The 13256-nt window shown below is 32.6% G+C and overlaps 1 protein-coding gene across 1 annotated transcript; it reads left to right on the top strand.

Moving 5' to 3' along the window:
* The first annotated feature begins 3714 nt into the window (after positions 1–3714).
* Positions 3715–12905, top strand: LOC124355640 (cell division cycle protein 16 homolog). The gene is made up of 5 exons (XM_046806803.1): positions 3715–3874; positions 5147–5299; positions 11040–11219; positions 11860–12019; positions 12673–12905. The coding sequence occupies exons 1-5, from the start codon at positions 3806–3808 to the stop codon at positions 12903–12905; spliced, it is 795 nt and encodes a 264-aa protein (XP_046662759.1). The 5' UTR covers positions 3715–3805.
* Positions 12906–13256: the final 351 nt, after the last annotated feature.

The following is a 13256-nucleotide window of genomic DNA, read 5'->3' as shown; positions in this document are numbered from 1 at the left end:
CTTATAAAATAATACTGTTTGTATTTTTTATTTTATAAATATTTGTTTCAGTTTGATAACTTGAATATATGTAAATAGTTTTATAGACATATAAATAATTATGCATTTCCAATAATACTAATACGCACAAAAGATGTTTTAATTTTTTTTTCTAGCTTGCACAGTATCTGAAACTTTAGTTTTCAAAGTTAAATCCTCTGCTGTACACATGTAGGACTAATGAAGCTAACTATTGATTTAGGAGAGTCTCCCTTAGCGGTAATTACTATGCTTATAACTAAAAAAAAGACTCTTTTCTTCGGTGCAATTTTTACAGGTAAGGTCAAAACAACCTAATTGCAAGATTTTAATTCTCAAGATTTCGAAACGTACTTGATATATTGTATAGGGTTTGTATGTATTGTTTTCTTTAATATAGGGACGTACATTATGCAAATCTTAGATCCTTCAAGTTCAACATACATTTTAATACGTGTACTCTCATTTACGAGATCTAGACTAATGTCTTGAGGGTACAGCGAATAATGTTTCAAAGCAGCGTTCTTCACTTCTGATGAACAAACACTTTGGTGTTACACTGTAGGTAACACTTTAAATCTAGAGGCTACGACTCCATGTGCTTCTTCCCTCCATGTAAAGTTAGTAGAAGTAAAACCATTATCTTAAAATTATTGGTTTAATTTGTCGAGTGATATTGGTCTACGTCAATTATAGTGTTTCTTCTGCAAATATTTTGCGTTTTCTTACTTTTGAGAAACATCACATCCACCCATTTCCAAAGCAGATTACTCATAGATGTCAAACTTGTCCCTTTTCAATTTAATGAATTCTTCCAGTTTTGAATTATTTTTCTCCTATCTCAAGATTAAGATTTTCACACTACAAGGTTTTAGAACAGTTTTAGAACTCTTCCCAAATTGTCTTCCCACACAAAGAAAAGAAGAAATACTGAACCTTGGTCTTAAGGTTTTTGGCTCGTCTACAAACAGGTTTTCACTTTAGTCTTTGGATAGCTGTCTTAACGATTCTCACATCTCTTCACAGCCTTTTACGTAGGCTAGGACAACGAACTATTCTATTTGGTTAGCTGTTGACTGTAGACCTAATGTGACCCCTATTCTGTAGCTCAGTTTTAATAATTAGTACTTATTTTTTATTAAGTGCATGTTTTGGAATTATTGTGCATTGAATATGCATACAACAAGGCTGTTGTGTCACAACGCTCTGCTATGTTTTCTTTAATTTAACCTAGATTTTAGTTATGTATTAGGGTAGCCATTCACTTGAGAAAGAAATGAAACGCAAATCTTGAAACATAGTGTTGCTGATTGTATTGTATCACTGACGATGGAAAATGTCCGGAAAATCCTGTTTCCTTCATGTTTGAGTAGATCGTAGCTGTGCTTCCAGTCATTAAACTCTGTGTTTAATCTGGTTGAACGTTAATGTGCTTAACGGTGTATTATATGGTTGAAATAGACAGCATTGAATACAAAATACGTTCCCAGTTGACTGTTAGTATAGTGACTAATTTCTTAAAATAAACACTCTCAACAGATTTTGAGTCAATGTTCTTTTACCATCATCGTAAGTTCGCAGAAATTTAGAAAACTGCCGTTATAATTGCTTTAGACTTCTCAACTACTGAGTACTGAGTAGTTTTTAACGTTCCTAATAGCAGGATCGTCTACATAAAATGAATTAGGTAATGTTACTTTAGCCTGTGATCGCAAACTAGTTCCAAAGCTCAATAACTCCATGCTCATCATTCATTTTAATGTTAGCGCAAAGCTGATCAGTCTTTGGGTAAAATTAATTAGATGAGGTCGTTGACGAAGTCGATGATCTTGTTGAGTCATGTTGGCATTCACGGTCAAGGGTTAAATGAGTAAAGAATGTTCCTAGTTTAGGCAAGCTCAAGTTCACCATTTTACATTTTAGCAGCGCGTTTATTTTATTCAGTATCATTTTACTTTGTACTTGTAGTAGCATATTCAAAAACAGACAAAAATTATACAAGTCAATGAGATGAATAGGTGATTTTATTTGTAAGTAAACAATAAAAAACTCACGCACGACCTAAAATGACAGTCAGAACATTGGTAGAAAACTTATACGGCCGTGTGGCCAAAGCCACCAACTGCAGTTGACCATCCGGCACCCACTCACAGGCCACAACTATCTGAACCGCCGTCCGTCGAGCGCCGCTTCTCAAAAACTGCCCTCTGGGCAAGTGGCCAGATCACCCGTTTGTAAGTTGGAACCTGTACACAACTAGTGAAAATATCCTGTCAATTCCTAAGACTAATATATAAATTTCTTGTTATTCGCTGCTGGAATAACATTATTATTATTGCTACTACTACTACTACTATTTATTGTTATTAGCTAAGGATAATAATTGTCACCCTTCCAGGTAGTCCCCGAGGAATTCAGAGCACATGGCGCTAACAATACACAACCGCATATGTTACGTTGTCTTTGTTTTATTTTTTTGCGTCGTAAAATTCATGGATATATGGAGGATATTATTTGTAAAAATCTGTTTAAAAACCGGTGCCTTTTTTGTTGTTATTGAAATAAAAAATTATGGTTGCCTGTAAAGTCGGTTTTACGGGCGAAGATTTTACGTGACAACGTCTTTTTCTCGGTAGAATATTTATTGATATGAATATTATTAAATTGCACAATAGGAACAAGGAATTGAATGAAAATAAGAATTGCACAAATTTTAACTATAGAAATATATTTTGTTTACTAAAACATTGTACATAATTTGAAATTAATTAAAATTTGTTATTGTAAATGGTAAAGTTGAATAAAACATTTACTAAAATTGGAATTTGAAATTCTTGCTAAACACAGTTAAATTCTAACTCCGCGCGTGGTGATTAGTCGGTTTAGTTCGTTTGTTTGGTCGCACTGTTATGACAGGTTAGAGGTTATAATTTGTTATTTTAAATGTTTGACTAGCAATACGCGCTGTTTCTTCTCAATCGACTGAATTACGATTGATTACAGAGTGATTTAAACTAATAATTTACTTAACACTATCAACATTTGTCAATAGTATGACATAACCTATAAACTCAGTTTCTCAACTTTTGTGTCAGTCTAACAATTAATCAATCAATCATAGTTTACGATAATGAAATATCAGTGTACAATTATTTACCTTTATTGTTGTAGTTGTTGTAAATGACGAATCTAAGCACTCCACATTTTCACGAATAAACATAGTTATCTGCTTTATCCCGTGCGGCGGACCCACGTTATCTGCTTTATCCCGTGCGGCGGACCCACTTGACGGGCATCGTAACGTTACCGGGCGTTACACTTTTTCATGAGTGACTCCGAGCCGCAACCTAATTAAGACGTTGTCACGTCAAAAATCCTTTTTCATCCATTTGATCTACTTCTTTCAAATTAATAAGATGATTATATTAAAAACACAAACGTATGACAACATAACACAAACATAATATGACAAACCCATTAACACAATATCATAATAAAAATGTCCAATGCAATCTGAAGTACTAAACAATTCTGCTTAAACATGGCAATTTAAGATCTACAAGACAAGTATCTTTTTTTTTAATTTAGTTATCAGATAATAGTGTACATTGAAAGTGTAAGGACAATCCAAAGACGTAGGGAAAAAGTAAACAAATAAGTAATGTGGTGGCCACACTGACGAAGAAGAGGGTTGAGTGGTTCGGGTTTGGTTGGTTCTATTCAGATAAGCCATTTGATATGAATTATTTGAGGGAGTTTTAAATACTATTTTAGTTTTATTTACAAAATGACATCACAAGACAATTACGTGAATATTGACAGGTTTCGACAGAAAGTTAGATTTTATCTTGATGCAGTAAGTTTTAATTTTATTGTTGTAAATTAGACCTTAGTGTTGATAGTAGATTCATAACCTTACTATTAGCACTCCACCTTATGTACTGCCGGTACTGTTATCAGCACGTTTTATTATCGATTATTGATAAACTTGAAACATATGTGAGTGATTTGTTATGTAATTTCTGTAAAATAAAAAATATACTAAATTGGAGATTTTGCTAGAATACTTCAATAACATCTCTGGCCATTTTATTTATTTCTTCATTGAACCAAAGGCAATTCGTTTTGTACAAAGCAACAATGTAATAATTATATAATAAACTTAAACTAACATAAATAACAAAATACAAAGATAATCAAAGTAAATACATCTAAATTATTGTAAAACAAAATGCATTTAAAGTGACCTCTTCCTTGTCAGATCAATGTATAAAATACATATTATACTACACTATTTACAACAAAATTCACTCCTCTTATTAGTTTTTGAGTAAGTGGTAGTCAGTAAATTACTACTACACAGTCAGCACACAAGTAGTATGTTTCTTGCCCATCATGATCAACTTCAGTGATATATTAATTTACCAAAATGCTGTAGAATCTCCTGATTTGTCAGATCTTGGTTGATAAATTGGGTTTGTACCCCGATTGTCATCATGCTCGTTACACTGCTGAATGCTTACTCAGAATGTATCCAGACAAATCTTAAATAGATAAAACATCCTTATCATTATTACAATTAGTTCCTGGCTATACCGACTGCAGCACAATCAAAATATAAATACAAAACTTCCAATAGTAACTTAAAAAAAATCACTTGAAAAGTATAAAACAGTAATGTTTTGTTTCTGAAGTCCCGTTAAAACTTTATCATTATTGAATGTATTTAGTTGAGTGTCGTATCCATGAAACATCACTACCGAGGAGCTGCAGTAGTTCAAGTAAATACTACTAGAGGCCCATGTATATTAACTTACAACTGTCAGGCATCATGTAGATGCTAATGGAAAACATGATAACAAGGGTGTGACAGTTGAATGTAACCCAAGTGTGGCAGTCAAGGAGATCATTATCTCCTCATTCTGTCATTACAGAAAGTAGAATTGAATTGGTAATATTTTACCACTAACAAAAATAGTCATAGCTGTTAAAAGATTAAAGTATACAAAAGCAAATATGAAATATATGACCGTACTAATTACGGAGATAAAGTACAAGCGTAATCTTATATTTTACTATTAATTATGTTGAACATTCTTTATACGAAATATGTGTTTTATTATTGTAGAACAACAATGAGACTGCACTGTTCTGGGCAGAGAAGGTGACCGTCATGAGCGGAGCGGACGCACGAGATGTGTACTGGCAGGCTCAGTGTTTGTTCCGGTCCCGACAATATCATAGGGCGGCTGCTCTCATCAGGAACAAAGGTCTTGATAAGGTAACTATCAAGACACTCTTAAATCCTTTTTATGATATGTAAATGTTGACATTCTAGAATTAAGAGAAAAGTTATGGAGAGATTTGGTGTCATGAATTGCAGCCTAAAAGATTTATTGTATAGCCTTAAGAGAGAATGGCAAGCAAGGAACGTTGATTTTCACTATGACAATGGCATGCTCAACAGGTCTTTTTGTACTTCCTGTACCAGCCCACATACCTTGAATTTACCTTTCTGAAAAAGGGAGAACAAGGAAATTGGCCGAAATGACTTTGCATTACCAATCCAGGCTTTAGGACAAAGACCATCTGTTAACCACCTAAAAGAAGGAGTATGACTCAGAGCCAAGCTGAAATGTGACACGTATTCTACACATAGTTGGAAACAGAATATCAATCAATATCTTCTTGTGGACCAGAACCCTAGTGTGCACCATAGCACTAAGGGCCACCTCTAAATTTCACAGAGGGCAGTAAGACTATGTCACTAAAAATATTTTAAAAAACAAAGTATTGTTTAAATAAATCTGTATTGTTTTTATTATTGAAATCAAAGCCATATTAATTACAATACAATGAAATTCATACATAACAGTCTGTGGTAAAGTGTATTATAGAATATTTGGGATGAGTCTCGTATTGGTTTGTGTGAAGAGCACCATGAAAATACAAGGTTGACCTAAAATAAAATGGAGTAGTGGTGCCTGAGATAGGACTTGCATCGTACATAACTCTCCTGGTATGGTTGTATAGCATAATTCATTCTTGTCACTGACTTGACTTAGGTTACCCTTTTGGAAACTTCCGTTTTTGGAAACACGAAAGAATTTCAAGAAAATTATGCTTTATTAATGAGAATAACACAGGCTCGGAAAATGGAAACATTAAGAACTAATAGACACATCCTCCACCTTTTACCTAGAATTTATACATTCTAAAATGGGCTTTCAGTATACATATATTTTACTTGAAAATGTAGGCATGTATACTTATTACTTCAAAAAATATTAGGATATAAATCGACATGTATTTGTATAGAGGATATATTTACTGTGTATACAACTGCATAAATTTTGAGACATAAAATTAGTAATTGTGAGTTTTTTAATCGCTGCTGAGCGGTTGTGCATTGTGCATAAACGCAGCTGACGCTAATTCACTTCTAAGAATTATAATATTCCTAAATGGTAAAATCAGCAATCTAATGTTTTTGTACTTTTATTTTATTTTTGTTAGTAAAAACTACCACTATCTGTATTTATTAATAACACAAGTTACTAAAAAACTATTAGTGTCAACAACAAAAGTGATGAGGACTATGTTAAGACTGTAGGCGACTAGGTGTTCATGGCCACTGCTCGCTGTCTCTCTCGCCTAAAGCGTGGGAAGTGAGGTCTGCATTATATTTTTCAACCCCCACGGTTTGCAGATAAACTCTTCATTCCAACAAATTACGAAGCATGTGTCTTGTGTTTTACTGTATGTCAGCTGTTGTAAAAAGTATCAAAACAAAACTGAACTATATAATACATTGTTCGATTACGAATATACTTTCAGTTTAACATAAGTTTTTCTTGCATATTTTTATTAATGGGGGGGAGGTACCCCTGAAACCCCCCCTCAATATGCCTATGTCTGTAGTAATTATTTTCCCTTGAACTATTTTGATTTTTCTTTGTTTTGTATGATAGCAAGTTAAAGGTAAACAATGTGCATTTTTTAAATTTTGTTTCCCGCTCATTAAAAACCCCAATTTAAACAGTTATAATATTAAAACAGCTTACAAAGAGGACACTGTTAATTAACAGAGGAAATTAAAATATAACAAATGGTTTTCTCTTCTTTCAAAATATTACGTTTATTGATGACAAACATCCTAGAAGGCCATCAACTGCCTAAACAGCCAGGAATAGTAAAACAATCAAGAGATTGTGGTAACAGATCATTGAAGTTTGCGGATTGAAGTTTTAAGAAGATTGTGCAATAGTGTTTGTGAAAAAGATTTGTGGTAATCAATGTACTGGTTTTTTTATGATAACAACATACATGCACATACAGCCTATTAGTCAGTTTTTTGTTAAAATGACATGGTACCTCTATCTCACACACTGCACTTAGGTGACCTAGCTCTATGTTAATATTTACATTTCAAAGAGGGATATGACAATGTTGATGACATCAAGAAAAAAGCCGACGAAGAAGCTGTCGCCCATTACTGAAGTTGAGCATTAAAAATCTTTTAAACAATGGAATGACATTTAACAAATGTATCAAGTGGAATAAAGAATGTTTTGAAGGGAATAAGGTTTGTTTTGTTTTTTGTACAAAAATGAAATGCATATGTTTAAAAAAGAATCATTCCAGATTCTTTTGGTTTTCCCTTGTAATTTGTACCTTAAGATTGATTGGCTTGCTTTTAGAAGGATTATTTCTTATTGTGAGTTTCAGCACCTTCTTAAGATCAAAGATATCCTCTCCCACTGGCTCATCAAGCCTACCATCCGTGTGAAGTTTCCAGAATCCTCCTAGATTGTCACAGAAATTCCCTATAGACTTCTCTTCTTAACTCTTCATTGTACTGAATCAAAATTATAAGAAGAGCTCTCTTTTTCTTATCAAGACCAGTCCTGATGTCTATTAGTTCTCCTCACTTTATCTTCGAATAGGGGATATTTAACCTCTAAGGAAGAGAGATTCCTGCATCCGTCAGATTAAGTTATACTCAATTCCATTACACAATACTCAGCCTACCTATATCCATGCCAGACCTCAGAGTTTGGCTCCTCATTGTCTCTGCAATGGTACATGAGCAGCTGCTGCCTGCTCCATTGTTTCTGATCTCTAAATCTTCATCTGCTAAGTTCCAATAACACATGCAATCTCACTAGGCTATTTAAAATACCACAGTGCAATAATTGACCATCATAACAGCAATATTATTTATTCAAGAAAATGTACAAAATAAAAATCCATTATATACTTAAATAACGTTTTATAGAAAGTTTGTTGGTGTATTATACTTGATCTTCCATTTACTCCTATAGGTTATCTTGTAATATAGTATAACAGATTCTCTTCTGTTACAAATATTTTACTCTAATAGCATTTGAGAGAGCAGCACTCCCCTGATTCCATATCAAATGATTTACAAAAGTATGTGTAAGTTAAAAATAATAATATTTTAGATGGTAAATAAATTCTTTTTTATATTCTCTACCGCTAAATATTTCAGTCTTTTGAATACCTTTTCAATGTGATTATCTTAAAAAAACTATTGCATAAACATAACAGTTTATATGTATTTGTGTATATTTTAATTATATTCATCCTTAGAGAATGGATATGCATAATTTAGCAACTTATTGTCAAACTTATGTCTGGTGGCAGACTTCTACGAGGCTATGTCTCTCTCTGCACAATTGGTTTTCGTTCAATATACAGGGTGGGTGAAAAGTCCATACTCACTTCTGGTAAAATACAATTCAAACAAATTCAATTTAAACAAATCTTTATTTCGCCAAAGACATATACAGTTTTACAGAAATATTCAAAATTTTTACAAATTATATCAAAATTATAACATCATTGTCAAAACAAAAACTGCAAAACGAAATAAAGTAGGAACCACATAGGCATTACCTGTGTTGGGGTCTCCGTCAAAATGTACAAACAAATCAAAACAAAAACCTCGACAAACTTCTGTGCCACTTAAAAATTACTCATAGTTTTAATATACACATCTGAAGAATTTTTATGTTTAGCTTCTGTGACATTAAAAAAGATTAAACATAAACAAAATACATACACAATAATAATTTAACACTAAACCATAGAAATTCTATAGTAAAAACATTTTTTTTATTTTAACGAAATTAAGTGCCCTATTTACTTAAACAGAGAAAAGATAAATAAGGCATAATGTCAAATATTATTGTGCTTCTACATAATTACGCATACAAATATGATACACATAAATGAAAAACAACTGCTGGGGTTAAATAAAAAATCAACTGTTTGGTATTAAAATAATATTATTATTATTTTCAACTTACAAGATTAGGAATCCAAAATGTCTGTGTGTATCCCATCATACTCAATGCACAGTTTTATTCAGATACTAAACAGATTTTTATTCTGTAACTCTTGTCCAAATCATCACATGTGGTGGATTGTTCTCGATTTCCTTGTAAGAGTACAAATTTTTGTTTCGATTACAGGTGCTTCAGTAAACTGTACATTCATGAAACAACTAGGCGTTACATTTATTTGTTTCTGTATGAAAATATTGGAGCACAAGTCCTTTAGAATATAACCTCTCATTGCGAATCTTGGAATGTCAACGCAGCTGAATGTTTACATGTTGATTTCATTGGAGATGAAGCTTTTATCAGTGTGTATGGACTTTTCATCCAGTCTGTAGATACCTATCTTGATCAAATCAATTAAGATTTTAAATCCCCTCTTAGTGTTACTGACAAAATTGGTAATTAAAGTAAACTAAACAATTCAATTAAACAAATATTTTACATCACAAGAAGTGGGATAAATAATATTATTGAAGTACTGAAAATTACATTACTGTAAATCACCAAATAGAACTCAAAATCAGAAGCTAAAACATTATTAAATATTTAGAAAGTAAACTGAATATAGTAAAATAAACTGTTATGTTAAAGGTTATCCATTTCTTAAGTACAAACACTTTGAAGGATTAATAACCACTGACAATGTAAAATTATAGTACCTTTAAAATTACTCTAAATAGTCCAGTAGAGTGACAGGTTGCAACTTGAAATGTTGCTATTGCCTGTAACCTAGATTGGTACTGGGACATTTAGCATCTTAGAAATCAAGAAATCAAGAATCTTTATTGTTGTCCCACTTAAAAGTATTAACAATGTCAGAGCTGGTATGAGTTAGGCCACATCAATTGTCACATTTCTTATAACTAATTAAAATTCCTTAAAACCAGTTTAAAATTCAACATTTACAACTAATTAAAATTCCTTAAAACTAGTTTAAAATTCAACATTCAATGTTATTAAAATCACTTAAATAAACTTCCTCAACTGAATAAAAGGCTTTCACTTTTAGCCACTTAATTAACATATTCTTAAAGTTCTTAGTGCTCATTGTTTTGGCGTTGAGAGGTAACTTATTAAATAGTTTTGTACCAATGTAGATATAGCTATGTTGGGATTTGCTCAGCCTAGTATATTTCACATCAATTAAGTTTACAGATCTGGTATTATAAGAATGTACAGAGTTTCTTAGGCTAAACGAAGTCAGATTTTCTTTGATAAAAACCAGGCTTTGCAAAATGTAAATACTTGGCAGCGTTAGTATGCCTAGCTCTATAAAAAAAGGTTTACAAGAATCTGTTTCACTTAACTTAGTCGTTCCACTTAACAGAGCAGGTAGAACCAGAACTCCTTGGCATGTTTATTAAATCGTTCTGGCGGCATTTGGACTTCCAAAGAAGTCAATGGTTTCAGAAACGTTCTGGTGAAACTAGTTCCAATTCTTTTAGCTCGTAATTTTAAATACTTTGTACTTAAAATATAATATGGATATCAGACGTTCATTTCTAGTCCATATGACTTTTCCATTAAAAATGTGCCTTGTGATAGTTGACTAAATACTATAAATATTTGCTAAGTTATTTGAATTTAAAAATTAATCCACTTTTCACAATTGATTAAATAAATATGATCTTTAATACAGTCTATTGTGCGTTCCAGAGTCAACCTCTGTGTCAGTGGCTTGCTGGCTTATGCTTATTGGAGGCTCGAAAATATGAAGATGCTTTGTTAATTCTGTCTAAAGATGACACCAATCAGACTGTGAGTGTTGCGATGACATCTTTCAGCATCCCACCAATCGGTGAATACTGCATTCTGGAGGGCTTCACACCCAGAGGTGTAAGTTAAATTTTTAAATTCATAATAAGATTTACTTTGAAATGCATTAATTGGTCCACAATGCATCAGACACTGTATATCCCCATTACTGGAATAATACCTTTCATATCATTAGAGTGTAACAAACTACTCTACAGTGTCCCGCTATGTCCTAATTGTTGCTCTTTCTCTAATTTGTTTTTGTTGTTATTTTATATACATTGTTTTATATGTTACTGCTGTTGTGTATTTATGTATTTGTTAATTTATTATTTTGCTTACATTACTATGCCAATTGAAAAAATCCACGGTTTTTTAACAAGATTATGTTATTACCACAATCATTCAGAATAACTTAGTTAGAAATACTTATATTATCAACTGCATTTAATTCGTGTATATCAATTAAGAATTTTAAGGTTTTTTCTTTTATACATATTGAACTTTGCAAATGAATCATGTTAACTCAGCAGAGTGTAAGCTATGTAATATTTCTTTGAAATATATCTAATCAAATTCCTTTCCTCTCTTTTCCATGTATTATTTGGGAATAATTTTAATAATAATATTTATAAAAACATTGTTCATTTGGAGCAATAAAATAGTAGCTGTTAAAAAATATAGGTGTAACATCTTTGATGATCATCTATGTCGGTTGCAGCTGCAGAGTGCTTTGCTTCTACTGAAGGGACAGGTGTACGAGAAACTCGAGAACAGAGCTCATGCTGCAGAGTACTTCAGAATTGCTCTTAAAAATGATGTTTACTGCTACCAAGCCTTCCATTTGCTAGAACAACATCACATGTTGACATCAGTAGAAGGTACATATAATATTTGCAAAAAAGATCTTTTAAATTGTTAGTGTTGACATAAATCCACATAACTGGTTTGTTAAAAAATTAAATTATTAAGGTTTACACCTTACTTTAAGTTTAAAATTTTGGTACTAATGGAAGAGTACCTTGATCCAGCAACTTGAGGCAAATAGAAGGGAACAATAGACTTACTTAGTAGCCATTTATATAGAAATATTTTGAGTAAATCAAGAATGTGGAATAAAATTCATGTATTAAAAGTAAGTTTATAATTTTAGTAACAATAATTAATAGAACAAACTGCTTATGATACAAAATTGAAGATATAAAGGAAAGGAAAACCTACATTGCACCAATATCTTGGGGGAGTCTTCAAATAGACTGTGTTCATACAAGAATACAAACTGCAAGGAGAAGATGTAATTTAGAAAACTCGTATATACAACAAATACACCTTTATTGAATTCACTCACTACATAACATAACACTTAAGAATGTTTGTTGCTGTTAATGAATTGAAACCATAATTATTTACTGCTTATTTTATATATATATATATATATATATATATATATATATATATATATATATACACTATATAATTTTTTGTCTATTAATGAATTTGTATTGTTTCCTTTAATGATGTTGTCATTTTGCAGAGAAAGAGCTTCTGTCATCCCTTCCATTCAAAGAACAATGCTATGAAAACGATCTGCTCCCTGCAGTTTATGAGATTTTGCTCAACAAATACCAGAGTATACCACAGATGTCACTCACCCCAGCCCTATCCCATCCAAGACTCTCAGAGAGCTTGGATGTAGAAGTGGCACGTGCTGAGAAACTTTACCACGCTTGTGCGTTCAGGCAATGTCTCTCTAAAACACAAGAGTGAGTAGTAAATTTACTATTGTTAGAATATAGATTTAAATACTACTATAGAGCCTTTGCACTAGATTGTGACCATTACTCAGCTCAATAAAAATGTGTTTACTCAAGACATGTTTCAATGTGACTGCAATATCAACCTCTTGTTTTTCAGATAGAAGTTGATGATTAAATCAGAATGCAGGTTAATTAAATGGGTGGGGGGGGGGGGGGGTGGGGGGGGGGGGGGGTGGGGGGGGGGGGGGGTGGGGGGGGGGGGGGGTGGGGGGGGGGGGGGGTGGGGGGGGGGGGGGGAAGAGTCTTTGTTATATGTGCCAGCAGGTTTTTGTGTAGGTAGTGTTTATTGCCGGAAGCCTCC

The sequence above is a fragment of the Homalodisca vitripennis genome, chromosome 2, assembly GCF_021130785.1.
Source record: "Homalodisca vitripennis isolate AUS2020 chromosome 2, UT_GWSS_2.1, whole genome shotgun sequence".
Classification (NCBI taxonomy): Eukaryota; Metazoa; Arthropoda; class Insecta; order Hemiptera; family Cicadellidae; genus Homalodisca; species Homalodisca vitripennis.
The sequence above is the reverse complement of the archived record's forward strand: the minus strand, read 5'-3'. Positions and strand labels throughout refer to the sequence as shown.

Bases quoted from the DNA above. Each gene is read 5' to 3' on its own strand.
- LOC124355640 (XM_046806803.1), top strand. From the start codon at position 3,806: ATGACATCACAAGACAATTACGTGAATATTGACAGGTTTCGACAGAAA. The intron at 5,300-11,039 runs GTAACTATCAAG...TGTGCGTTCCAG, and splicing joins GGAACAAAGGTCTTGATAAG to AGTCAACCTCTGTGTCAGTG. The intron at 12,020-12,672 runs GTACATATAATA...GTCATTTTGCAG, and splicing joins CATGTTGACATCAGTAGAAG to AGAAAGAGCTTCTGTCATCC.